Here is a 26020-nt window from a genome sequence, read left to right as displayed (position 1 = left end):
TTTATGGATTGCATCTTAGAAACTTTCTCTAGGCAATAAACTAGGACAATCATAGTACTCATGTTGTTTATTTCTTTTCATCATCATCCTTCTTTGCCTGATGACCAACATCTTGAAAATTTTTGTTTCCTATATATTTGTTCCCCAGGTTCCGGTTTTTTCAGGAAGGAAGGTAAATCTGTTTCCTTTTATTTCACCTCATCTGCTACCTGAAGTCCCCACAATTAATTCTGAAGACTAAGATTCACAGTTTTTTTAAATTGTTGATATAGTTCCTAATAGTTAAAGTTTAGTGATAAGCTTTTTCAGAGAGTATGATTTTAATACAAAATATAAATTTAAAATCTTAAATTTAATTCACATAAATGATCTCAATCACTATTTCCAAGAGTGCTTATTCTTTCAACAAATATTTGAGCACCTCATTTGTCGTAGACATCCTTCTAGTTGCTGGGAGTTACAGCTATGAACAGACAAAATCCCTGCTCTCATGGAGCTCACGTTCTAGTGGGTATGTTTTTAAAAATGTGAATGCAGAGTGTATGCTAATTTGTCAACGTCTTTTTGCAAAAAGCTCAAAAGAATAAAACTAAGTGATGTCAGAATTCTAAGGAACAATGATAAATCTAGGCATAGTGTCGCTTGAAACATGTCAACAAATTGAAAGCTCTTGAACCACAAACAGTTGTATAGCATCTGTGGGCAACTTTTACTCAATTTGGACTTAAACTTCAGGAGGCAAGTGCCCTGCCTAGCAGTTTGCCTCTGAATTCCCCCGTGCCTAGCAGTGTCTGGATTACAGTAGGCACTTAATCCATAAAGTGATGCAAAGATTTCAACCTACCGGTCGCTGAGGACCACGCTTTGGTTCCTTCCAGGCATAACTGATAGGGAACAGCTAAGCAGAACCAGAGGGATGGAAATGCTTATGCGCAACGTATCGCGGCGAGATGGAAGTGTAACATGAGGTTGGCTGCTTGTCCACCATTGTCAGTTCTTTTAAATTTATGACTGGCAGGTGAGAGCTGACACTTGCCGCCTTTGATTTGGTTCCTGACGTTTTAATACGGTTGATCCAAGTCTCTTGCCTTGATTTCCCTAGGTGGGGGAGGGGAGGACAAGAAGGGATTCTGTATCTTTCAAACTTTACTTTTCAGGGGTTTAAGTGCATGTTATCTATAGAAATATGTGGAAAATTGAATATGCAAATGATATATGGAAAACTTGGATGCGTCGCAGGTGGAGGCCGCCCCTGGACCGCATACATCCATTCCTCCCACCCCCGCCCGCCGCCACCCCAACCCCGCAATCGACTCAGGTGCCGGCAAGCCAAGCCCACCGCGAGCCAGAAGGGTAAGTGGGAGGCGTGGGCTGGCGCCAGCGGGCTCAGCTCACCACCAAAGAGGTTTGCTGCAGCGGCGCGAGCGTGGACCCCCAGCCACCCCGCGCCCCAGCCCTGGCCCCAGCCCACCCGCACGTGCTCCGAGCTTCGGGATGGAGGCGGGCAGAGGGCGGGGCGGGGGCGCGGCCGGGCGGCCACGTGACCGGCGGCGCGGGTATTAAGCCGCTCGGCAGCTGCTCGCCGCCTGAGCTGGTGCTTCGCCCGCGACCCAGCGTCTAGGCGTGCCGCCCCGAGAGGAGCCGCGCGAAGGTCACCCCGCGCCCGCCAGTCTGCCGCCTGCGCCTCCGCCGAGCTCCGCGCGCCCCGCCGGCCCCGCCGCTTCTCCGCCCGCCATCCCGTCAGTCCATCAGTCCGTCCGAACCCCGCGCGCCCCGCCGCAGCCCCGGCTCCCCGAGCGCCATGAACCAGATAGAACCCGGCGTGCAGTACAACTACGTCTATGACGATGACGAGTACATGATCCAGGAGGAGGAGTGGGACCGCGACCTGCTCCTCGACCCCGCCTGGGAGAAGCAGCAGAGGAAGGTCAGCAAGGGGCCCGTGTCCGCCGCCTGCGGGCTCGGCCCCGGTGTCTGTGTGTCCCAGCCCCCGCGGGCTCGCCGACTGCGGGCACTAGCGAGAGGGCGCGTGGTGGAGGTGTCGTGTTGTCCTGTGTCATCGTAGTCAGGGTGCCCCGTTAGGAAGGAGAACACTTCCAGGGACAGGCACGAAATTGGGCGTCCAGTCTGTACGCGCGCGCGCGCGTGCGTGTGCGTGTGTGCGCGCGTGTGTAAGTAACGTAAGAGTCACAGAACGAAAAATGTTAAAAGAGGAACAGTGCTGTGTACGTGTGAATCTGCTTTAATCAGCGTTAGATCAGAATCTGAAAGACTCTCTCGGGTAGCTCCTCACGCCATGAGTCTATGACCTTGGCCACGGGAGTTATACTTTACCTGCACCACTGTTTCCGTTTGCCTCTCGCCCCTCCCCAAATAAAAGATGTCAGGGGAACATCAGTGTCATTGGGATTTCCACAGGGCTCCCCAAAGAGGAATTGCAAATCATTTTTTAGGTGTTTTGGGCTCCTAAGAGAGAGATGCTGTAGGAACACCAGACACTCACCAATAAAGTAATAATTACTTCACACTCTATTTATGGTTCATGGAGGTAAGCACCCAGGGATGAGGGAGTCAGCCAGCTCTGAAAGCTCCTTGCCCTTCTTGGTAGGCGCTCTGGGGGCCCAATGGAATATTCCATTATTTCAAGGTTTCTTCTTGATCCCCTTGGCTAGAGCAAGTAGGGGATGCTCACCAGGAGGCTAAATCCCACCTCCTGTTTGACTGGGCACAGAGCCTGGCGGACGTGCCAGCCCAGACCTGCTAACCCAGCTTTATGATGACAGTGTCAGGACAAAAGTGAGGTGCCCTATACTTTCCCCCACTTTTTTTCTGGGATGTGGGGCAAAGTGGAATTCCCTGCTAAAGACCTGCTTTTAAGTGAATAAGGTCTGCCCACCATATGTGTGCATGGAAAATGCTCTCCTAGCTGCCCCTGTGAGTGGGTGTGCTGTATGACACTGTAAATTAGCATATGACTGTGGGGCGACACATACATCCCATCCTTCTGTCCCCATGAACGGCCTTGGCTGCGAGGATCTCCCCCTATTTGGATAATTACCAAATACTGAAGCATTATTTTTACATCAAGATCTCTCTTTTGTCATCCACCCTCTCTAGTCAAATACCATTTACTACTATTATTCTAAAGCTCTCATTTGGGTACATTTCCCTCTCCACCTTAGTTTCCTAAGAGTTCCACCATCCCCACCTTCTTGGAAACAAGAGGACAAAAGTGATAAATAGAAGTTGAGTCTACAAGGGAAAATAACATTTCAGACCTCCTGCTGTTTTTAAAATGACATCGTGAGAGAAACACATGGCGTGAGGATTGTTAATATGTCGTCTGGGTCAGTGATGCATTATCAGTCAGCAAGAAGTTAAAGTGAGTTTAACTTTCAGCATTAGTGTTTTTCTTTAAAAGATTTTCCCACAGTTTTGATTACTACATTTTTCACTTTTTTTTTTTTTTTTTTAAACTCCTAAGCCTTCCTTTCGAAGGTTGCCTTTTTTTCTTATGAGACACAGTAAAGTAGCTAACACATTGGACAGGTATTCTGCCCATCATTTTTAGGACTAACGGTCTAATCACAGTGTTTCTGTTATTTTTGTTTTTGTTTTTTCTTACAGTACAATATCAGGATAGAGCTAATGTTAGTTTCTAAAAGTCACATTGACATCTATCTCCTCTTATTTTTTTTTATCATGTTCACAATATTTTTAAATAGAATTCCTGTATGAATATATCATTATAATTGTATAGCACTTGACATATTTTATTAAAAAGTGTATATACTTCCCAATCCCAGTTCAAAAGAATGCTAGAAAGTTTAAAGTGAGAATTCATTTTTTTTTCACCTCAAGATAGATTGAGTGTTGTAGATGCTGGGGGGGAAAAACCCCCACTGCCATAGGACACAGATCTGAATAGATCTAAAACATACTGTGTTTCTACTTTTGGGATAGCACCTACTCAAGTCAATAAAATAATATTGAACTGTGAGTTCAGAGTAAGAGCAGTGAGTGGCCTCTATTTATGTCCTATGAGACACACTGTTGGAACAGGGCAAGGATAAAATACCATTGTTTCTATTGTGGGCTACCTTCTCCACACTCCGTTTCAGTGATATGCTGGGTATGAGATCTGTCAACAGATGTTGGTAACACATGATGACGTCCGTAGCGTTTTAATGGATGTGGTGCCTAATTATATCCACAGTTCAGAGAGTCTCATAGGCTGTGGTAATCCTTGCTTTCTGGTGTGGAATTCCTTGCTACAGAAGGACTTAGCGAAAGTATAGTGCTTTTTTTTTTTTTTTCCTTTTTCTTAGATGATTTTTAAAAAATTTGGCAAAATCCATGTAAGAAAAAATGTACCATCTTAATCACTTTTAAGTGTGCCGTTCTTTAAGGTTAAGGAATGCATGTTGCTGTGTTATGCGGCCAATCTCCAGAACTTTTTCCATTATGGAAAACTGAACTCTGTATACCCATTAGAGAGTAACTTTACATTCTCCCCTCTCCCCAGCCCCTGGCAACCGCCCTGCTACTTTCCATCTCTATGAATGTGACTCCTCTAGAGAGCTCATGTACGTGAAATCCTCCTGTATTTGTCCTTTTGTGGCTGGCTTATTTCACTTAGCATATTTTCAGGGTCCATCCATGTTATGGCATGGGTCAGTATTTTCCTTCTGTTTTAAGGCTGAATGATATTCCACTCTATGTACATACCACTTACTTATCTGTTTATCCGAAGATGGACACTTGGGTTGCTTTTGTCAATGGTGAATAATGCTGGTGTAAATATGTGCGTACCAGTATCTTCTCGTGACCTTGCTTTCAATTTTCTTGGTTTTATACTCAGAAATGAAATTTCTGGTTCCTGTGATAATTCCATTTTCAATTTCTTGAGGAAACTTCATGCTTTTTTCCAAAAGGAGGCAATTCAGAAGACATTGATTTTAGCATTAAGTATGCGTACAGGGATTTCAGAGTGCTCCCCTTCTCTTTCAGGGATGTTTAGTAAACAGGGATGGGGATATTTATATTCATGTAAATGAGGCTGTCTTCAGTGGACTTTTGAAACTTCTCGAGCTTTGGTATTTAGAAGAAAGCTCCTCTTGGAACCAAGGAACATATTCAACCTTCAGTTCGACTGAAGCCTAATCAGGAGGTGACTTGTCAGAACAGCAATGCTGACTATGTGTGCTATCTCTGTAAGCACGGGGTGCTGTCCTTCACCGCTCTGGGAGGCTAGTACAGGCCTTTTAAGGAAGTAAATGACTGTGTGTTTTGTGACATGAGGGGTCCTTACACCCTTAACTTGTATATGGCTGGATGATCAATACACTTTTTTACCAGCTTTGGGGAGAATAAGTGAGTGGTTCATATATTCCCCCATTTGGAGTTCTCCCCAGTTTTAGTCAGTCCTAGAGAAGGTCAAGTTCTTCTGCATAGTCAGAACCTACATGGATTGATTCACCACTCACCTCAGAGTACCTCCTGTTCACCCGGTCACCCAGGCTAAAATGTCACCGGGTTGGGTCAGGCAGCATCCAAAGACATGTGTGGGAGCAGCTGCCCACAGGGTCCAGGTTAATTAGAGAGCCAGGGAACCTGAGGTTACCCCGCCCAGTGTTCCACGGCGAGTACCTGCCGAGGAAGGGAGCAAAGTGAAGTGTCTTCTCCCCTGCACCAGGAAATCTGCCTTTGCGTGAACTTTTCTCGGGAGAGAAAGCGGTACGTGTTTCAACAAGGTGAACAGTTACTAAAAAGCAGGTGATCATTTCCAGGTTCGTGAAACCTAGAGGGCTCTTAGCCCTCACTGGTACTCTCTGACCGTTGTCAAGTCCCTAAGCCTTCACGTGTCCATGTATCTAGAAAATAAAGGTAAGCGATACCTTTCTTACCTCATTGTGTTTCTCAGGATCGAACGGTTAAACTAGTTTATGTGGAAGGGGCTCCATACACTCTAAATGTTCAGATGTTATTATCCTCACGCAGCAAGTATTTTTATTAACAGTAGTGAGCTCTACACCTCTACACCTGGACTGGGGAGGGATGATGAGGCATAGACTTGTGGCTTAGTGACTTTGCTGTACTGTTTCGTGTGTGTGGTCAAATAGACTTTCCATAGAATTTACTATTGTCACCATTCTTAGGTGTATGATTCAGTGACATGAACACATTCACAGTATCATGCAATCACGCATCCGTCTCCTGAATTTTCCCATTGCCTCAAACTGAAACTCCATGTGCATTAAATCACCAGCTTCCCTTCATCCTGATGTATTGTAAAGAGAGGATTTACACTGCTGGACTCTTGGAGGGAAATAATACATGGCTTAATATTAATTGTTGTGTACAGAACAGAAATTATAGGTCAAATCAGGAAAGCTATTGTGGGTGGGGACAATGAGAAGTAGCTTTGGGAGTGAGTAGGACTCGGGCCAGACCTTAATTTCAGTAGTAACTAAACATTAGCTGAGTAGAGAGGAGACGAAAATCGTATTCCTGGCTGGAGAAATGGAGTGAAGCGACTGTTGTGTTTCTTGGGGGTAGGGAGGTGCGTGAATAAGTGGGATGTCATCAGATTAAGTGTTCACATCACTCTTTCATGAAAGCACCCGCCCTCCCCTCTTCCCTAGCCCCTCTTCGCTACCCTCTGAAAAAGGGGTGAGAGGACAAGCTCAGAGAGGGAGAGTCTAAAGGGTGGGCAGGCTGGGACACCAGGCTCCATGTTCTTGCAGGTGTCTGCTGCTTGTGATGTGCTTGAGGGAGAAAGAGAAGGAGACGGGCTTGGCTGAAGCTCATGATGGAGACTGGGATGCAGAGAGAGGGCCCAGGTTACAGTGGACTGGGACGTAGGATGAGGGTGGAGCCCTGCAGGTGTTGGAGCTCCAGAAGTCTGTGCTTAAAGAAGCAGACTGCTTGCATGAAGAATCAGATGCGTGAGGACCTGAGTCCGGGAGACCCAGGCAGGAGCCCAAGATAGGACCCGCTGGGCAGAGTGGTGAGGATTAGAACCAGGGGCTGGTAGGAACAATGGCGAGGAAGGCATCAATTTGAGACAGGAGGGATTATAAAAGTATTAAATGGCCCCGTGCTATTCCACGACAGGCTGCTCATAAATCCAGTTAAGCAGACATGATCCCACCATGAGAGCTCCTGGACTGGAGACTCAAGACAGCAGTATTGACGAGAAATGAGCAAACTGATGAGGAGAGTCTATTCACTGGCCAGGAGAGAGAAAGCTGCACATTTACAGGATGTCTGTCATCCAACGCAGGGGAACAGGGAGGGGGGTGCGCTCCATGGCAGAGGGGAGGGTGGTGTGTCCCTGTGGCCACGGCTGGAAGGGAGGGCGGGAGTTCCAAGGGGACTTTGATGTCCGGGGAAGGATGTTGGTGGGTAGGCTTGGACAGACAGAATCTAGTATGAGCCCCAAGTAGCCTCTGCCCCCAGAGGGACTGTTGTTCTAAGTGCACTTGGGTTGCTGTAGATGATCACACATGCATGGGCCGTGAAGCAGAAGAGTCACTCTTTGTCTTTGGACCGTCCCCAAGGTACTGGGGTATGTCCTGGAGTGTGCCTCACCCCTCCAGCCAAGGGCACCATGGTAGAAAGTTGAACTCCAAAGATTCTCCAAGAGTGGGAGGACGCATATAATTCTTAGCTGGGAAACTTAATGAACTCGGCTTCAGAAAGCTGTCAGCACACGCCGCCGTCAGTTGCTGCAGCTGGGAGACACCTACAGAAAAGGCGCAGGACCCGAGTGGGTGGGGGAGCCGCCATGATGAGCAGAGGAGTTGGTACGGAATACGTTGGAGGACAGTCAGAATTGTACTGCTGTTTCCCTGGGAACGGTACTGATTCTTCCAGAAAGAACAGAAAGCAGAGATTAGGGGGAACGTTTGCTAACTGCTGTGCTAGACAAATTCCAAAGGCAGGAAAATCTTGAGTGCAAGGAATTGGTCTTTCTAAAGCAGTCTGGAACATTTTTTATGCGAACAGCGTATCTGAGCGCAGGCAGGCATGCGGGGTGGGTGGGTGGGTGGTGGTACCACACGCATCCCTCCTCCTCCCCACAGTTTTCCATGCCAGAAACCGGAAGATGCTTTGACCTGCAACCCTACTGAAGAGCAAACTGTAGTGGGGCATAGGCATGGCCATTCATTCTTTTATTTGACATTTATAATGGGCCTGCCAGGGACCAGGAATAGAGAATTGAGTTGAGCTTAGGCCTTAAGGAGCTTATAGTCAGGTTCAAGAGACAGAAAGGTCATTGCAAAGTACAGAGAGGGCCACCCAGTTCAACTAGGCTGGTGAAGGAAAGGAGAGAATGTTTCCAAAATGCTCCTCCCATGTGTTTTGCCATCATGGTACTGGAGACATCTTCCTCCTTGGCACTCAAATGGGATCCTGGGACTTACTCTTGGCGCCTCCCTCTCTCCCAGCTCTGGTGGAGCTCACCTGCCAAAGTCCTCTGGACTCTGCCCCTTCATTCCATCATGTGCTTTAAGGTCTTCAGAGTTTCTTTGTTTCCTGCCTGGGTTAGGGTGGTGGCCGCCTACTTTGTCACCCTTCCATGGCTTATGCTTCTCTTCGGGCTTTCCTCCGTGATACTGGCAGGAGTGGTCTTTTTGGAGCACAAGCCTACTCATGGTATTTCCTGCTTGAAGTCCCTCTGGTTCTTTATTGCCTTCAACAGGGAGTTCAGACCTCCCACAGTGCTCTGGGAGGCCAGGTCCGAGCTAAGCTTTGTCTGCTATTCCATTTCCCACCCCAGCAGGATCAAGGTCCAGTCCCACAGAGCGGCCCTCACCATGTTTGATTCACCCCTTTGCCTTATACCCAGCCCAACCTCCTCCACCCATTCTGCAGTCCCTCCTGCAAGAGGCCAGCCTTCTAGGACATGGTCCCCTGGTGCCGTCATGATCTCTCTAAGGAGAGGACTACGAGCACACGCTCTTCTCTGGTTCCCCAGGCCCAGCCCCAAGCCTGCTCAGACTCTGTACTCATTTTTTGGAATGAGAAAATTATGAGCCCTATTTCTGAAAAGTGTTTAGCACAATTAAAATTTTAAATGTAACAATAAAGAAACTTTTTTTTACAGTCTTTAGAACTCCTTGAGCTATATATGTATTAACTCCAATTCATGCCTGTTCCGTAGTGGTTTTAAAAAAAGTATTTTTCTCAAGTCCTCAAAATGAATGGAGTTATCTGACTTAATTCTTAATTCTAAGACTGAGCCTTCAAAGGCAAATTGCTTAATTTAAAAAAATCGGAATTTACAGATTTCTGAAATAAAAATTCATTCATGCAAATTTATTTAAATTATAACATGTCAACTATATTAATGAGCAGAATTTCTGGCCAGCTAAATTTGATTTGAAATGACCATTTTTTTCTCAGATTGAGACTCTTAACCCACTTAATAAAGAGAAATTACATTAATGATGCACATAAGTAAATTTAAATGTGTGATTCTTATATACAAAATATGGTAAAACAAATTTTTTTGGAAAACATGTTGCACTTCATAGTAGCAGAATTAGAAAATAAAGAATAGATATTCATGGTGATTTGGGAGAGTGTGTGTGTTCCTGGAAAGGAGTCGACCTGAGTGCCAAGTCCAAAACTGAGAAGTTAGTGTGACTTTGAGTTATCTTCATTTGTTTTTGCTAGGAGGTAGAAGTGTTAGTTATAATCCCTAGGAATAAATACAGATTGAAAATAGACTCTTAGTAGTGGTATCTGTGACAGCCTTTTCACTAAAAGACATGCAATCTTGGGGGAGGGGAACCCTCCTTCTTTAGTAATTTTGAGGACCAGACGGACAAGTATGTGAATATGAGGTCATTTGGAGGAAATGAGAACCACATTTAGTATGAACCTGTGATTGAGTCTTTATGTAGACAATTTTAATTGAGATTGGCAAATCAAGAAATCCTACCTTTTAGAGCCATAAAGAGTTTTTATTTCATGATCATCAAATAGGATGTGAAAATAATTATTTAGAAGTTAGGTAATGTCATTGGTCTTTATTAGAATTTTGAGAAATTTTATTTTATGTTGACCCCCATGAATCTTTGACGCTGACCATTTTCACCTCCAAAAATGGCACTTTCTTACATTCAACCCAATAAAACTATGGTACTACTATGTCCCACTATGTCTGAGATCCTTGACCAGTACCAGTACAGTATCCAGACCAAAAAACTAAATTCTAACCATTTCTAGCCTTATCTCTAACACCTTTGGTGTTCATTTAGGAAAGTAAGCGGGGGGATTGTTGGGTTTTGTCCTAGTTAAAAATGTGAGGTTTGGATTGAGGGCTTGCTCTCTAGTGGAACTATCAAGGAGAAAGGTCAAGCTGGAGGTTCAGGCATAGAAGCTATCTGCTCATAGGCAGTGGTTGAAACTTTGGGGAGGGGAACATGGAGGAAGATCTCAGAGAAGAGGACTTCCGCAGGAAGTAGTGATATGACCTGCCCATGGACGCATTGCTTCTCTACGTGAAGATGTGCTTGCCTCAGACGACTTGGAACCACTCAAACTGTCGAGATGGCTTTGATTTTCTTCCTGGAGAAATCTCACCGTGGTATTCCACTGGAACTTTGCCAGTCTGAGTCTGGCATTTGAATCGGGTAACTGCTGAAAGAGAAACCCAGGGATTTGGCGACATAGGATGGGATATCTTTGAGCCGTTGAGATAAGTTACACTTTCAAAGGAAGTGAAAAGCTGCGAGAAATTATTAATGGTGATTTGCTCAGGTCTAGGGCATAAAACCCTTCTGCGGTTGAAAGGGCCAATGATAGGCTTTCTTGAGGAAGACTATATTGGAAATTTTTGAGAATTACTAAAAACAGTAGAATTTGTTTCATGTTACACTAAATGTAGAATTTAACTCCAAAATAGGTTTCCCTCCCCCCCCATATTATCATTTTAAAAATTAAGGAAATGAAACAAATTATTGCTGTCATTTAGATGTCTTGTTTTAAGGTTTTTAGAAAACATTACTGGTATTTTGGGTGTGGGAGAGCATCAGTCATGCAGATGATGGAAGACATATACAGAATTGTAATCATTTTAAAGATGACCCACAGAGGATAGTATTTTTCTATTTTGAGACAAACAAATTTTTCAGTGGCAGCAGGGGTGAGAGTGGGATTGGGCTGGGGTATGGGGAGAGAGACATTAGTTGGAAAAATGCAAGTCATGCATTTTATATCTTACACACCGTGTAATTTCTATTCGATTACTGGAATTTTACGAAATAGGAGGTGGCTGATTATTTCATTGCATATTTTGATCTCTTTTGTTAAATTCTGAGACAGAAGGATACTTAAAAAAATTTTTTTTTGGTGTAACACCAAAACAAAAAGAATTCCAACAAGACAGTAAAAGTGATATTTTCATATGTGAATTTTTGCTAGTGGATTACGAAAAGAGAGGGGGTGGGGATTTGGCGCGTTATTCTTAGTATTCCAAACTATTCACTGTAACGGGGCAGAGCAACTAATTTATTGAGAATTACCAGGCACTGTTTTAACCAAAGGTACTATTTTATTCACTCTTCACAACAGTCTTGAGAGCTGAATGTTATTACCCACCTTTTTCAGCCAGGGAATTTAAGTCTTTTGTCCAAGAGCTGTTGCGGGTGGGGAAAGGTGGCTGGAGCAGAATTCCAAAGTATGAAGATACGGCTCTGTCTCTCAATGGGAACTTTGTAAAATGTGCCAGTGGTAATATTCTATTGCATCCTCTGGTCCACAAGTGGCAGAGCTGAAATTTGAGCCAAGTTGCTTATCTTTGAAGGTTGCACTTTTAACTCCGGAACACTTTGTGGGTTTTTGTTGTTGTTGCTGCTTTCTGCCCAAACTTAACGTATTACCTACAACTTGGATCTGAGGCGTGGGATTTAGTATTCCTATTTTCTCACTTACCCCTCACTGACTGCTGTCGTAGAAGGGTGTGTGCCTGTGAATTTCTCATTCCTAAATGGGTACAATTGGGGCATCTGATGAAATGAGAGAACTAAATTTTGAGACACGGGGAACACTGTCACTCAGAGGTTTTCTCTAGGTCAAGCTATATGGCATTTGGGGTGTTCAACAGAAATGCCACAGGAGGAGGAAAGGGACCACAGGAAAAGCCAACTAAACCTCTAAACAGAGTTTAGTAGGACATTCCATTAGGGGCGTAGCTTTGGAATTTTTACTGCTGGTCTGGTTGACTCAGTTCCAAAAGAATCCAGAGTTCATTCAGGATGCCTAAATTCTTGTGTCAGCTCCCTGTTGGAACCAGCAAATGGGACTCCAAGAGGCATGAACACAGATGAGATTCGGATAGGCATGATGTCTTAGTGGACAGCAGCTCTCTCTAAGATTTGGCGTCCACAGAGATTCAGCCTAAACACTGATGTGGCCGTACCAAGGATTCCCTTTACTTTACATTAAAAAAAAAAAAATCCCACTTTTCTGTTCTATAACTTCCTAGTATGGAAAGTTTCAAACATACACAGGAACCGAGAGACAATAGAACACAGTGAATCCTTCTGAACCCAGCTGGCCAAGGAAAACCTGTTTCATGGACAGGGAATGTCCGATTCTACCCCCTCCCAGCTTTATTGAGGTATAATTGACAAATAATAAATTGTTTATATTTTCAACTGTACAGAATGTTTTGATATGTGAGTATACCATGAAATGGCCACCAAAGTTGTCCACTTCTAAGAGGAAAAACAAAGTTTTTATGTTCAACAAGTGATTTATTCCATAAACACAACTTTGAAAGAAAGCAGCATGAAGTACAACTTCGAAGGAGGCTGGTTGTCTCCTTCCCCTCTCGGAGCTCCTCTCTTTTCACCTAAAATCCTATACTTCTGCTACCCCTCTGGCCATCTGGGCCTCCTCCCTCCTCTGCCCTACCTGTATACCTCCCCTCACCCCCAAAGTCTCCTAAGGATTTCTCATATTCTTAACATTATAATCATCTGTTCCTAAAAACGGAAGGTTCCCAACACCTGCCTTTCCAGAGATCACCTGTGTTTTAGTGGTGACCTTTCTAGGACCATCACCCCCTGTCATCGGGGTGGATTTCAGGCTGTCCATGAGAAGAGGATGGAAGTGTGCGAAGCACTTTGGGTGGAGGCAAAGCCTCTTCTCATCCTGTGAAAATGGGAATGGTTCAATGCTAGGAGTTTGTGGCCACGTATGAAGTCACTACTGATAGGTTTTGTGCCATGTGTAGGCAGTATTCTCTCCTGCTGCAGACTGATCTGACCAAGTGACCCTGTAACCTCTTTCAGGGTTATCCGTCTAGTTCTCTCTCCATTCCTACGACCACCGCTGTTGCCACTTGGGACGGAGAGCTTGGATTTGAGACAGGAGGTGGGAAAAATGTCTGAGGATGCTGAATTTGATACTCGTACATCTTCATTCCTCCACCACCCCCAGAGTACAGCCGGAGGAAGGAGAGAACAGACATTTAAAGGGTTCTTGGGGAAAGGTTATTTTTAGGGGCAGTCTTGCCAAGACTGGTTCCGGGGATTTTATTTAGACACAGATTGGGCCCCTGCCTGCTTACATGTGTCCATTTCTAGGGTGGTCCTTGGGGTGATGGGGGGAAGCCGGATGCACACTGCAGCTCCAGGCCACCTCATTCCTTGCAAAAATTCTATTTTATTTTATTTATCTTGTATTTCCCCCACCAGCTTTGTTGAGATATAATTGTCATACAACATTGTGTAAATTTAAGGCGTGCCCTGTGTTCTTTTCTCAGCACCTCTGTTCTTCGTGAAAGGATGTGAGGACGTGGAGTTAGAGGTAGGGACCTTGCATCCAGGTTGGCCCAGGATGGTCCCACTTGTGGCTGGAAATTAGAAACCACCTCTCTTTCGACTCTCAGAAGTCATGCAGTTGAGACAGTAACTCAGTGGTCACTCTGTTCCAAGGACATACCCATGGGGACCTCAGAGAATGGTAAAATAATGTTGAGACCCAAATAATTTATATATAAGATAGTAATGCCTTTTCTCAGAGTACTTGCCTATTTCTGATCTTTAAAAAATGCAGATATTGGTGAAGTGAGATTTCTTATAGTTTAGCAGCTTTAAATGCCAGAGTCTAGTAATGTCTGAGTGTTTTAATTCCCTAATCCTTTAGGAGACCAAGCCCTGCAGAGAGCTGTGGGAGTGAGCCCTGTGTGTGGAGGGACATCGGGCCACTGACCCCACTGGTGGGCCAGGTTCCCCTCTGAAATGCATGCTGTCCTATGCTTTTGTTACTTGATATGCTATCTGTATGCTTTTATAAATACTGTATAGACGTCTCCTTAAGACAGTTTGGTATTACTATGTGCTGTGCTTCAAGGATGTTTGTTTTGCACATCTGAAAAACGAAAGGTAAACATTATTTAAATATGCAGACCAGTCACCAAAGTCAAATCTCTGGCTTTGTTCTTCAGGCAGGTTGTCTTTTCTAATATATATATATATATATATATATACACACACACACACACACACACACACACACACACACACACACACACACACATATATAATGTTCAGGCCCTTGGGAATCTGGTGATAAGTATATTTACTGTGTGATAAATTCATGTTTACTGTCAAGACTGCCCTTGTTTTAGACACTGGTGGGGCTGTCCCTGTCAGAGTCCTTTAAGGGCTTGGTAAGGAAGCAGGAAAAAGGCTGTCAGAAATACCTGGCGTGTGACTGTGGGTTCTATTGCTGTAACTGGTAACTGGATATTACAGACTCCAAAGGATTTCTATTCTGCCATCCTAGAACTTGGACGGTGTGTACCTTCTCCATTAGGGTTTTGAAATGTGATGTCGAAATAGGGATTTTAATGGGAAACTTTAAAAAATCCTGAAGCAGCACTTAATTGATTAACTTCAGAAGTCTAGGGTGGCTTAATTATATCCAATGTAAGTAGTTTTTCTTTTTTCAGGGAGAAAGGTGGAGGATTAAATGAAATAAAACTTGCTAACATAGTTACAGATAACCCCCAAGACCAAAGAGTGGGCTAACAAATTGTATATACTTGCCTGAGTCACTTTTTAGATTTTATTTATTTATTTGTTAGACAGAGAGAGAGATTACAAGGAGGCAGAGAGGGAGGCGGTGGGGGGTGGTTGGTTGCTCGGGAAGCAGGCTCCCTGCTGAGCAGAGAGCCCGATGTGGGGCTCGATCCCAGGACCCTAGGATCATGACCTGAGCCAAAGGCAGAGGCTTTAACATACTGAGCCACCCAGGCGCCCCTGAGTCACTTTTTTAAGATACATTTCGCATCAGGCATACACATTTCCTGTAGAAAATACAGATAAGAAATTTTTAAAAGTCACAGTCTAGAGAAAACTCGCATTCACATTTGGCCATATTGCCTCCTAAAGCACTTTATGCTATAGTATGGAAGCATATGTTGATGAATTTTATGCTATAATATGTAATTATCTGAAATGTCTCAGGATATGAGGACTTCATTCTGTACTTTTGTGACTGTGCTCCAACCAGCACGAGCCCTAGGGACGAACTTTCTGAAGGAGGAAATCCCAGCCTGGTTCCCTCCAGTGTGGCATGAGCAAGAACTTTGGGAATGCCCAGTTTCCCTATTTTTGCCCCTTCTGTTAACCAAAGCTTTTCCCATATGAAGAGGAAACCTGTAGATGTACCTGACAGGGTCTGTTCCCGATTTAGAACTGTGCTCTGGTCCAAAATACCAACGCAGAGAATGTGGTGAATTACAGGGAGCTGCTGCATTCTAAATGAATGCTTGAATCCCTCTGTGTAGGCAGCCATTTATTTGGGTCCCTGAAAATAGTAACAGTATGGTGAACTTGAATTAAAGAATATTTATTTTGCCGTCCGTGTCGTACAAGCTGCTTCCCCAGTTGCCGGGACGGGCCCAGGAGGGAAACGTCAGTTTGCTTTTCTAAAGAAAAGCTTGAATCCCTCCTCAAGCAGAGAATCCTGAAAGTATAATCAGTGTTGCTATTGCTTAAAACCAAGCCCACAGTCGGGTCTGCCGTGTCACAGAGTCACCTCTTGTTCATAATTTTCCGGGCTCCAAGGGAACAAGTTATTTTGGGAAGCATAGCTCAGGATCAATCATATGTAAGGCTGTTTGTTGGGGAGCCAAATGCTTGCTTACCAGAAAGTCCTCAAAGGAATTCTCCATGTAGCTCGTGCCAGCGTGGGGGAGGCAGGTGTGATCCCAAAGAACTCCTTGCTGGTGCCTAAGTCAGGCTCAGGGCCTGCAGACTGCTCTCAGCTTGGATGACCGAGCACCCGGAGCTTCCCCGTGGTTCTTTGAGCTTACCGCCTTTTTCTTTCTTTCTTTTTTTTTTTTTTTAAACATTTTAGAGCAAAAATGACTGAGACTTTGAAGATATTGATTTGGTTAGTTTAACATATGCTGCCAAGCCCAAAAAGAGTTTGGGAAGAATCTGCATATTTCTAACCTCTTCCCGCCCCCCTCCCCCACCCTGCATTTAGCCGTTAAAATGGAGAGTTCCATCAAGATCCTTTGCTAACTATCCTTTAGAAGAGGGAATACTAGAGTTTTTTTTTTTTTTAACAAAAAGTTTTTAAAATAAGTTCTACAAATTTTTATGTAAAAATTTTGTTTCAAGAATTTTTTTTTTAAAAAGGTGTCTCCATTTATTTGAGAGGGGGAGAGAAGGAGAGAGCTGCATGAGTCGGGGGAGGGGCAGAGGGAGACTTCCCGCTGAGCACAGAGCCCCTTGGCTAGATCCCACTACCCATGAAATCACGACCTGAACTGAGACCAAGAGTCAGATGTCCAACTGACAGAGCCACCCAGGCGCCCCTGTTTTAAGAATTTTAATACACCCCTTGGAATGAAAGTAGAGGGGGCTTGAGTTGTAACTAACACTGAGAATCTCAGCCGATCAGAGAAGGGTTTCATGTCCTTGCTGTGTTGCTCCACACGCCTTGCTGATAATAGAGACAAAGAAATGAGTAATTGTGGCTAAGAAGTAAGAATCAGGAGCGTGAGTAATACGAACTCCTGTAAGTGGTAATAAAATGTTTGTGGGAAATTTTCTTGAGCAGGGAGGAAATTAACAGATGGAAATACTTTCTCTTCTCGATAAATGTAAGATCTTGATGAAAAAGAGAAGAGTGCTAAATAATTCAGCCCAAATCCAATATTATATTTATGGTGATGCATATAAGAGGGAACATGGGGACACATATTAGACTTTAAATGGAGGCTTTGACATAGAAAAGGAATCCAGTAAGCCGAGACTTACAACAGTTGTCATCTTCACAGGATGGGGGAAGCATACTGTAACTTAAGATCAGCAAATGATAGACTTCAGTTAGTTCCCGTATCATTCTTGTGTGTCAGTTACTATCTGTCTTCTCTGAAATCAGTAACATTCAGATCGGAGTAATGGATAATTTAGCATATTCAAATGTTGACCTCTCTTTAGAAAAAAGATCCTAATAAAGTATTAAAAGGCAATTCTGGACATGAAGGTAAAAATCATGACTCTCACACAAATAGTCACATGCTTAAAGATGTTGTTTAACTGACTAGTGAAGAACAAACTGGAGAGGGGTTTCAAGCAGTTAAAAAAAATATCCAGGGCACCTGTGTGGCTCAGTGGGTTAAGCCTCTGCCTTCGGCTCAGGTCATGATCTCAGAGTCCTGGGATCGAGTCCCGTATCGGGCTCTCTGCTCAGCAGGGAGCCTGCTTCCTCCTCTCTCTCTCTCTCTCTGCCTGCCTCTATGCCTACTTGTGATCTCTCTCTGTCAAATAAATAAATAAAATCTTTAAAAAAAAATCCAAAGAATCGGCACATTTATAGATTAGCAATAATGAAACGAATGTCCTTCTGGGAGGAGGAATTGTCCCTGTCCCCGACAGAATGCATTTCTTGTCTGTAGGCAAGAATTACTTGCACTGTTCTTTATCTATGACTTACGAGTCTTGGAACAGCACAGAAGGCATGCTGTAGACAATGAACAGGTTTCCCATCGAAGCCTGGGATTTTGCTTATATTTATATAACTGTTGTGACACCTTTCCTGATTCCCTAGCTTTAATCTCTGTCCTTTCTGGAAGGTGTGGAGGACATTGATTCCACATTACCAAAGAGGCCATTCCTCAAGCCAGACTCAGTCGGGGCAAGATTTGCCTTCGTTAAAAAACCTGAAAAGCATTTGTTTTTTTTTCTCCTGTGAGAGAGTCTGAAGAGCTTTTAGCGCCTTTCTTCATGTGTTCTTTACAGCCCAGGACCTAAATGGTAGTTGGTCTTAGCCTGGTGACTGATGCCTAAAATTCAGGGTTCAGAATTCCCGATGAAAACCAGACATGGATAGAACTATTGTTTCAAGTGCTGGAGAGCCATCTTTAACCTATCCACTTAAAGAATCATCCATTAGCCTGGTTCTATTTTTAGATGCCCTCAGTCGTGAGGTTGTCTTTTATTTTTCACAAGGATTTTTTTTTTTTTTTTTTTTTTTGGCAAGATTACAGAGTGTATTTTAACATTTAAGGATTCTGTAGTTAAGTCTGACATGATAATAATTTTTAAAAACCTGGAACTTGAGCAGATACAGATTTTTTTTAAGCAGATACAGATTTTTAAACTCCTCAGTCTTTTTTATATTTTCAGTCAAAAAAAAAAAAATCTGTTATCTTCTTTACTCTGTCCCAGAAAGTCTGACAAATCGGATCCTAGTCAACAAAGAGTGATTGAGCGCCACTGTGTGCCAGGCACTGTCCGGAGCAAAGCAAAGACCCCTGGTTCCATCTGTGTCACTTACACCAGCATGTTTGAAGTGTGCAGGTGGCATCACCCACCAGGTCTTTCTGAAGGCACTCTTTTTTCCCACTTTCCTACCAAGTCCTTCAAGGATTCCATGGGTGACAGCTCCCCTTCAGTTGTTCCTGGGATGGCCTGCCCTGTAATTTGAGACTGTGAGGTGTCCTAACTTTGGGTAGGAAGAAACACTGAGCCCTGCTTGCTGAGGGAACTTGTTGGGCGTGAATCAACAGAAGAGGGCCGCGTCTTTTTTTCATCTCTTCCTTGGTCTCGGAATATTTAAGTTGGTATTTGTGAGTATCCGTAGAAGTTAAGTGAAAAGCAGCATTTTAGGGGTGCCTCAGAGGCTCAGTTGGTTAAGCATCTGACTCTTGATTTCAGCTCAGATCACAGTCTCAGGGTCTTGGGATCAAGCCCAGCGTCTGGCTCTGTGCTCTGAATGGCGTCTGCTTGTCCCTCACTCTCTACTCCTCCCCTAACTCTCTCAGTCTCTCTCTCTGGCTCTCAAATAAATAAATAAATAAATAAAATTTTCTAAAATTGAATTTTGGTACTGTTGAGGTTCCAACTTATTCATGACCATTTGAAGTATTGAAAATTTGAAATGGGTACTGGTTCTCTCTCTGTGAATTACAGGTATGCTGGCTGGATGCTGGGTTCTTTGGGTGACGGAAAGGTGACCAAGACAGGATCAGAGGCTACTGCAGTCATTTCAGCTTTTTGATTCCTAAAATGTACACTTGCTTGCAGGCAAACGAAAGCCCAAGAAACCAGTCATGGGCTTGCCATTTGCAGTGGAATGTACTGGGATTTGCTTTTTTACAAGTTAATTTTGAAGCTCTTTATACTTAGTGTATTTTGAACCGAGTTAGCCCTTTATACTAATGGTGTCATGCAAATAAATTCTTTTTTAAAAATGCAGGGACAAAATACATTTCTATGGGCGAAAACTAATGCTCTGAACACTTTGTTCCTTGAGGAAGTCACAGTACACTACTGATGCTCTTTGTTCTGTGAACAGTGGTGTGAAGTGCTTGGGGAGAATCAGGATTCGTGGATTTCAGACTTTCTTGTCTCCTCTTTCTGTCTGTGCCCTGCCACGGTTTATGAAATGTGCATGTTTATGCTTGATTATTGGAGGTGGAATATTCTTTTGCTCAAGGAGCCTTAAGTCGTGACTGTAGACTATGTGTTTTTTTTTCTATGCAATGGTTTAATTTCCTTTTAATTTAAACCCCAAAGCACTTCCAGTTTCTTTGAATTGCCACCACCAACTGCTGTTCTTTTGTGATTCTGTCGCATCTGTATTGTGAAGTAGTTGGCTTTCTCTTTCATTTATCAGACATCATGGTCAGCCAGTTGGGATAGGTACACAGTGCATTCCTTGGGGCGAGCAATAAGTCACAGGAAAGAGGGGCTGACTTGGCCACACTGGGCCCTCAGCGGGTCACGGAGCCAGGACTCAGATTTTAGGGTGGCTATTTTTCAGGGTCACAGAGCCAGGATTCAGATTTTAGGGCGGCTGTGTTTCAGGGGGTGCTACACTGAGCCGTCACCTGCCCTGGGATCTAGCAGGATCCTGGAGACTTGGCAGAGATTTGTGGGCAGAGAACAAAAGGGCTGCCCACTGTGTACTTAGATGCCTGCTTACGCAACTCATGAGAGCATGAGGCCTCCAGAAGGGCTTCCAAGACATCTTACCATTGGTTGTAACACATGTAGGATCCTTAGAGTGGACATTTACGTGCTTCCATACTTCTCTCTCTCTGGTTGATTTTTTAAAATGTCGTGTGAGGAGTTGAAAGGTATATTTGGGCACTTGGCAGCCTTGAAGATGTGGAATGTTTTTCCAGATCAGAAGATTAGGTTGAGCAGTCCTCACTGGCTTCTGGGTCCAGAGACCTTGCTGAAAGATTTTATAAGATAGCTGTGTGCCTGAATATTTAAATTTAAGGCCATGCGCTATGGCCTCGTTGTATGCATCACCCAGTGCGTGTCCTCACCTGGTGTGTGGACCAGGGTCTCTTGGTTGAGGGGACTGGGATTGTGAAGCTTTGTAGTGAAACAGAAAGTTCTGCTTCTGCCAGCTGTGTGGGACAGAACTTTCTGTCCTCCCTGTGCAGAGAACTCCCTGCTCTATGTGACGGCCATGTCTCCTTTTTATTTTTATTTTAAGATTTTATTTATTCATTTGACAGAGATCACAAGTAGGCAGTGAGGCAGCAGAGAGAGAGGAAGGGAAGCAGGCTCCCTGCTGAGCAGTGAAGCCCCCTTCGGGACTCCATCCCAGGACCCTGGGATCATGACCTGAGCTAAAGGCAGAGGCTTTAACCTACTGAGCCACCCAGGCATTCCTGTTTGTTTTTTTTTTAAGATTTTATTTATTCATTTGACAGAGAGTGACACAGTGAGAGAGGGAACACAAGCAGGGGGGGTGAGAGAGGGAGAAACAGGCTCCCTACCACGCAGGGAGCCTAATGCGGGGCTCGATCCCAGGACCCTGAGATCATGAACTGAGCTGAAGGCAGACGCTTAACACCTGAGCCACCCAGGTGCCCCGAGTGTCTCCTTTTTAAACACTAAAGCCGAAATCACATTTACTTCCCAGGAACAGCTCTGACCTCCTCTTCTGCCTTAACCAGAGAGTTTATAAATGGGTGCAGCTTTCTAGATGCTCCCTACCTCCTTACTTTCCAAATGTTTAATAAAAAAAAACAAACAAAAACCAGGAAAGTGATTAGAAGGAATCTTGTTGAATTGGGAGTCTATGAGGTGGAAAATAACATATCCTTAAAAGTGATTATTGTAAATAGAAAAACAAATGGAGCCGTTTTAGACAATCAACTTTAAACCATAGACTGGCTTCCGCTAGTTGTACGTGAGAGAGCGTTCTGAAACAACGTGATAGGTGGTGTTGGCCGGTCAGCTTCTATAGTTCTTCTCCTCCTGATAACCTTTTGAACTGTTTATCATAAAGTTGATGATAACAATTATTATCCCCCGCCCTTTTTTTTCTGTAGCTGGGAAAGTGTCAGGACACGAAGGACAAATAATTTCATGGTATCAGAGTCAGAAATAGAATCTGAGTTCTGAGCCACGACTGCAGGCTGGACCAGGCTCGGCCTCCCCCTTTCCTGGGGCCCACTCATCCCTCCCCAAAGGATTCAGGCCAGGATCGACGCGGTGAGCCTCCCAATGCCTTTACTGACCGATGAAAGCAAGCTCAAAATCATGGAACACTTTGACAGTGCCCCAAACTGTTTTGGACCTGACAGATAATGCTGTGTTATCATTGGTGGGCTTGAAAGCTGAGAGCTGCTTCAGACCTTCCTACCCCACAAGCTTCATGCTGTGGGCTGTGCCCGAATGTCCTAGCCCTCAGCATGCCCGGTTCTGTTCCATTCAGGGAAACCCCACAAACTTTTCCGAGTATCCATTTCAGGAAATGGAATCTGAAATTCGTATTTCATGTTATTATTATCAGAGCAAAAGCTAGTTTAAAAAGTATAAAGGGAGTTTATAGATGTTGTCTTGCCATATTTTTGGTTTGAAGAAAATAGAATACTAAGTTGAACAGATAGTCTTAGAGGAGACCAGGCCTAGAAATCTTATTGCTGAAAGAATTAATAATTATCTGATAGCATGAAACCAACTTGTGTCCAGACAACTGTGTCAGACTCAAGATTGATGTTTTTATTTTTTTTCTTTTTCTGGGTAATAATCCTCTCCAGGTAGAGATATGAACTTGTGTTATGTAAATAACCTCAGTTACTAATCATTTTGATTAAAAGACCTTTTCTCCCTTTTGTCTGTGAAAAAGTCTGCAGTGTAGGCTGTTAGGTCTATAGGGTTAATTAACTTAAAAAGAAACCATATGCAAATGTATATCATTCAGTAGCACAGGCTTATCTCAACATGTTAGTAAAGACACAGTACTTCTTCCTTTTTTTTTTTTTTTTTGCCCTTAAGCACGCACAGAGAATTTAACTTTGAGAAAGACAATAGGCTTACCATTCTTGTGGTCTAGGGACTTTGCTAGTAAGTTCTTCAGGAAAGAAGATGGCCTCACCTTCCAGTGAACACTTAACTAAGTGTTAGTCCATAACAGGACTAACTAATTAAGTTAACTTAATTAGATAATCCTGGGAAACTCCTTCTACTGCTATTGTTCTCAACTACCATGTTTTGGGTGTTGAGGAATGTTTTCTGGGCCACTAGATTAGAGAATATAATAGAGAAGGGACTAAGCATAGTTGAGTGTCCTTTAGACTTCCTGCATGAAAACATAATACTATAAGCCTAAAAGCCATGAAAACACAGCCTTAAAGGTTAAGGGTCAAACCCTTAATCTCTGGGCCCTTCTCCTTTGTACCCTGTTGCTTACAGAGATTTTGGTGCCATGGCCACGTTGGGTCTATATGAGCTTGGAGACCAGTCTGCTCCTGCAGGACCAGCCATCTGGGCCAGTGTCTCCCGGGTTGTGATTCCTTATGTTTCAGGAAGAGATGCTGATATTTGCTCCTGTTGTTTGGGGAATATACGTGTGGAGACAGTGCCTTCCACTGCCTTTCCATCTTTTCTACATGTGTCTTGAACATCCTTTCCCTTCGTTTTCTTGTGAGCTTCTTTGGAAGGTGGTAAGAGCTACAAATATCAGCCTTTCTCTTCTGGAGATACAGATCTTCTTTAACTGACATTGGAGTTATATCTGGATAACCCCATGGTATGTTAAAAATATCTTAAGTCAGAAACACATTGGCTCCATGTAACCTACCAAACGTCATAGTCCAGCCCAGCCGCCCTTAACCGTACTCAGAACACTGATGTTAGGCTACAGTTGGGCAAGAGCATCTAACACAAAGCCTGTTTCATAATAAAGTGTTGATGGTCCCGTGATTGAATACTGTACCCAAAGTGAAAAACAGAAGGGCTGTGTATGGGTGCAGAATGTTGGTAAGTTTGTAAGTCGTTGACCCTCATGATCCCATGGCTGCTTGGGAGCTGCTGTCCTGCCCAGCATCACAAGAGAGGATCGTACCACACAGCTTAGCTTGGGAAAATACCCAGATTCAGAATTCCAAGTATGGTTCCTCCTGACTAGGAATGGCTTTCACACCACTGTGAGGTCAAAAACTTGTAAGTCCAACTGTCATAAGTCAGGAACATCTGTAGATGGGTCTGTGGTGTCCCATCTTGGTTCTCTTTGTATGGCTCTCAAAGGTTTTTTTTTTTTTTTAATGTGCCTGTTTTTGAGCTTCAGAAGCATTGGGTCTTATCACTAGGTGCAGAAGAGCAGGGAATGAGCTGTTCTCCAGAAGAGAGGTAGAGGAAGCAGGAGAGGAGGTTGGAGGACCTCACGTGACTGAGCAGATTCTGGGTTGAGCCACGGCCTGTGGACACCGTGGCCTCTCTCCTTGGTGGGCATGTCTAGTTCATAGAGCACCATTTCTCTTAGAAGTCCTAAGTAGTTTGGTTTGATCCAAGGAGCCTGGCTCTAAAACCATGTGGACCTACCTCCTGGCCACACTAGTCCTCCAAGATTGAGTTCCCACGTTGCTGTCAAGTATCAAGGCTAGCCACAGAGAAGCCTTCAGGTAAATGTGTGGGGTCTTGCCTTTGCTGTTGTGGCTTTGTCTCCTGCATAATTAGCAGGCTTTTCACAGAAACCCAGGATGACTAGAAATGCCTAAGAACAGTCTCTATAGGATATGGTAATTAAAACTGTAGATAGACTGAAAATTAAACATTCTAATAAAGCTTAAAATTCCTTTTCAGAGCTCACCGGCTTCTTTGCAAAGCCATTATACCAGTGCTGTCGGGGTCCTTTTCACATGGAATTTGGTAGTTACCTTAACCTTTATTGGCTCTTAGAAGGGCTCATTAAAGATAGGGACACTTCATTAAACTTACCTAAATAAATTGACCTTTTAGATTAAATTCATTTTCCGGATTTGCACAAAGGGATAATTACCTATGGTAAATTACCTTCATTGTGAGTATACCTATAAAAAGGTAGTATCAAACAGACTTCACCAGTGTTTCATCATGGGGTCAGGAAGCTTGCAGCTTTGGGATTATATTCAGAAGTGTTTCTGACACTTTTATTATGAAGGGATTTAAGTGACATGGTGACAAGATAAGGAAATTGGCACCAGCAGTAGTTGCTCATTTTTAAATTCAAATCTAAATAAAGGCAACTCTCTAAATATTTTACATCATTCTATTTTTCTGTCAATTCTATTTTAAAAAATCACAACCTGTTTTCTTGTGCCTTTCCCAAAAGTTTAGGTCTGTGATTAGTCTCAGCATTGTCAGTTTTAAAAAAAAAAATGCAAAACCCAAACACATTTAAAGTCGTTTTGGTTGCTGGAAACGGGCCTAGGATGTGTTTTACTGATAGATAACTGTCTAGAAACAACCAAAATGTCCATCCACAGGGAGCTAGTTACACACAGCACAGTATATGTACTATGGTGGAATACTATGCAGCCATCAGAAGGAATGATCTATGCGGAATGGAAAGAGCTCTAGGTTATATTTTTTATGTGGGTTAAAAAAAAAGAATCCAGGTGCAGGACAATGTCTATATTCTGATATGGGTTAAAGGACAAAAAAAAAAAAAAAGGAGTGTGTATCTGTGTACTTACATAGGTATCAAAGATCCTTGAAGAGACACACGCAAAACCGTCCTCTGGAGAATGGAACTGGGTACCTGGGAATGGGAAGAGAGGGACACTTTTCACTTTATCCCCTTTTTGTGGCACTTGAATCTTGAGCCAGGGAAATGTATCGCCTATTCAAAAAGCAAATAGATAAAATTGATATTGAGATTAAAAAAAAAAAGTTAGACTCTTCCTAACAATCTTGGCTTCAAACACCAAAGTTTGGTTCTCTAGAACAGTGCTATCCCATTGAACTTTCTGTATTGCTGGAATGCTCGGTCTGCTCACCGTCCAGCTCACTAACCCCCAGCTATAGGTGGCTTTTGAGTACTTGAAAAGTAGCTTATGCAACTGAGGAACTAAGATTTTTAATTTCCTTTCATTTTAGTTAGTTTATACCTAAATAGCCACCCATGGCTAGGGGCTACCATGTCGACTAGAGGTAGATCTAGAGCATAGGGTTTCAAGTATCTCTTCTGTTTTAAGTTGACTGAAGTTTAGTGGTGTTTTAGGAGAAATAATTATTCCTTTAGGCTCTCA

The 26020-nt window shown here is 43.6% G+C and overlaps 1 protein-coding gene across 3 annotated transcripts in view; it reads left to right on the top strand.

The window, feature by feature from the left end:
• The first annotated feature begins 1548 nt into the window (after positions 1 to 1548).
• The window catches only part of ACTN2 (actinin alpha 2), a 65565-nt gene continuing 41093 nt past the window's right edge, over positions 1549 to 26020 (top strand). Inside the window, exon 1 of one of the 3 annotated variants that reach the window (XM_082720846.1) lies at positions 1549 to 1927. In XM_082720846.1, coding sequence (XP_082576972.1) covers positions 1802 to 1927 — 126 coding nt within the window. In that variant the 5' untranslated portion in view covers positions 1549 to 1801. The remainder of the gene's footprint in view (positions 1928 to 26020) is intronic. The other 2 variants (XM_082720845.1, XM_082720844.1) reach the window with 2 other exon arrangements.

The sequence above is a fragment of the Mustela nivalis genome (assembly GCF_964662115.1).
Source record: "Mustela nivalis genome assembly, chromosome: 2".
Lineage (NCBI taxonomy): Eukaryota > Metazoa > Chordata > Mammalia > Carnivora > Mustelidae > Mustela > Mustela nivalis.
This window is presented reverse-complemented; position numbering and strand designations above follow the sequence as displayed.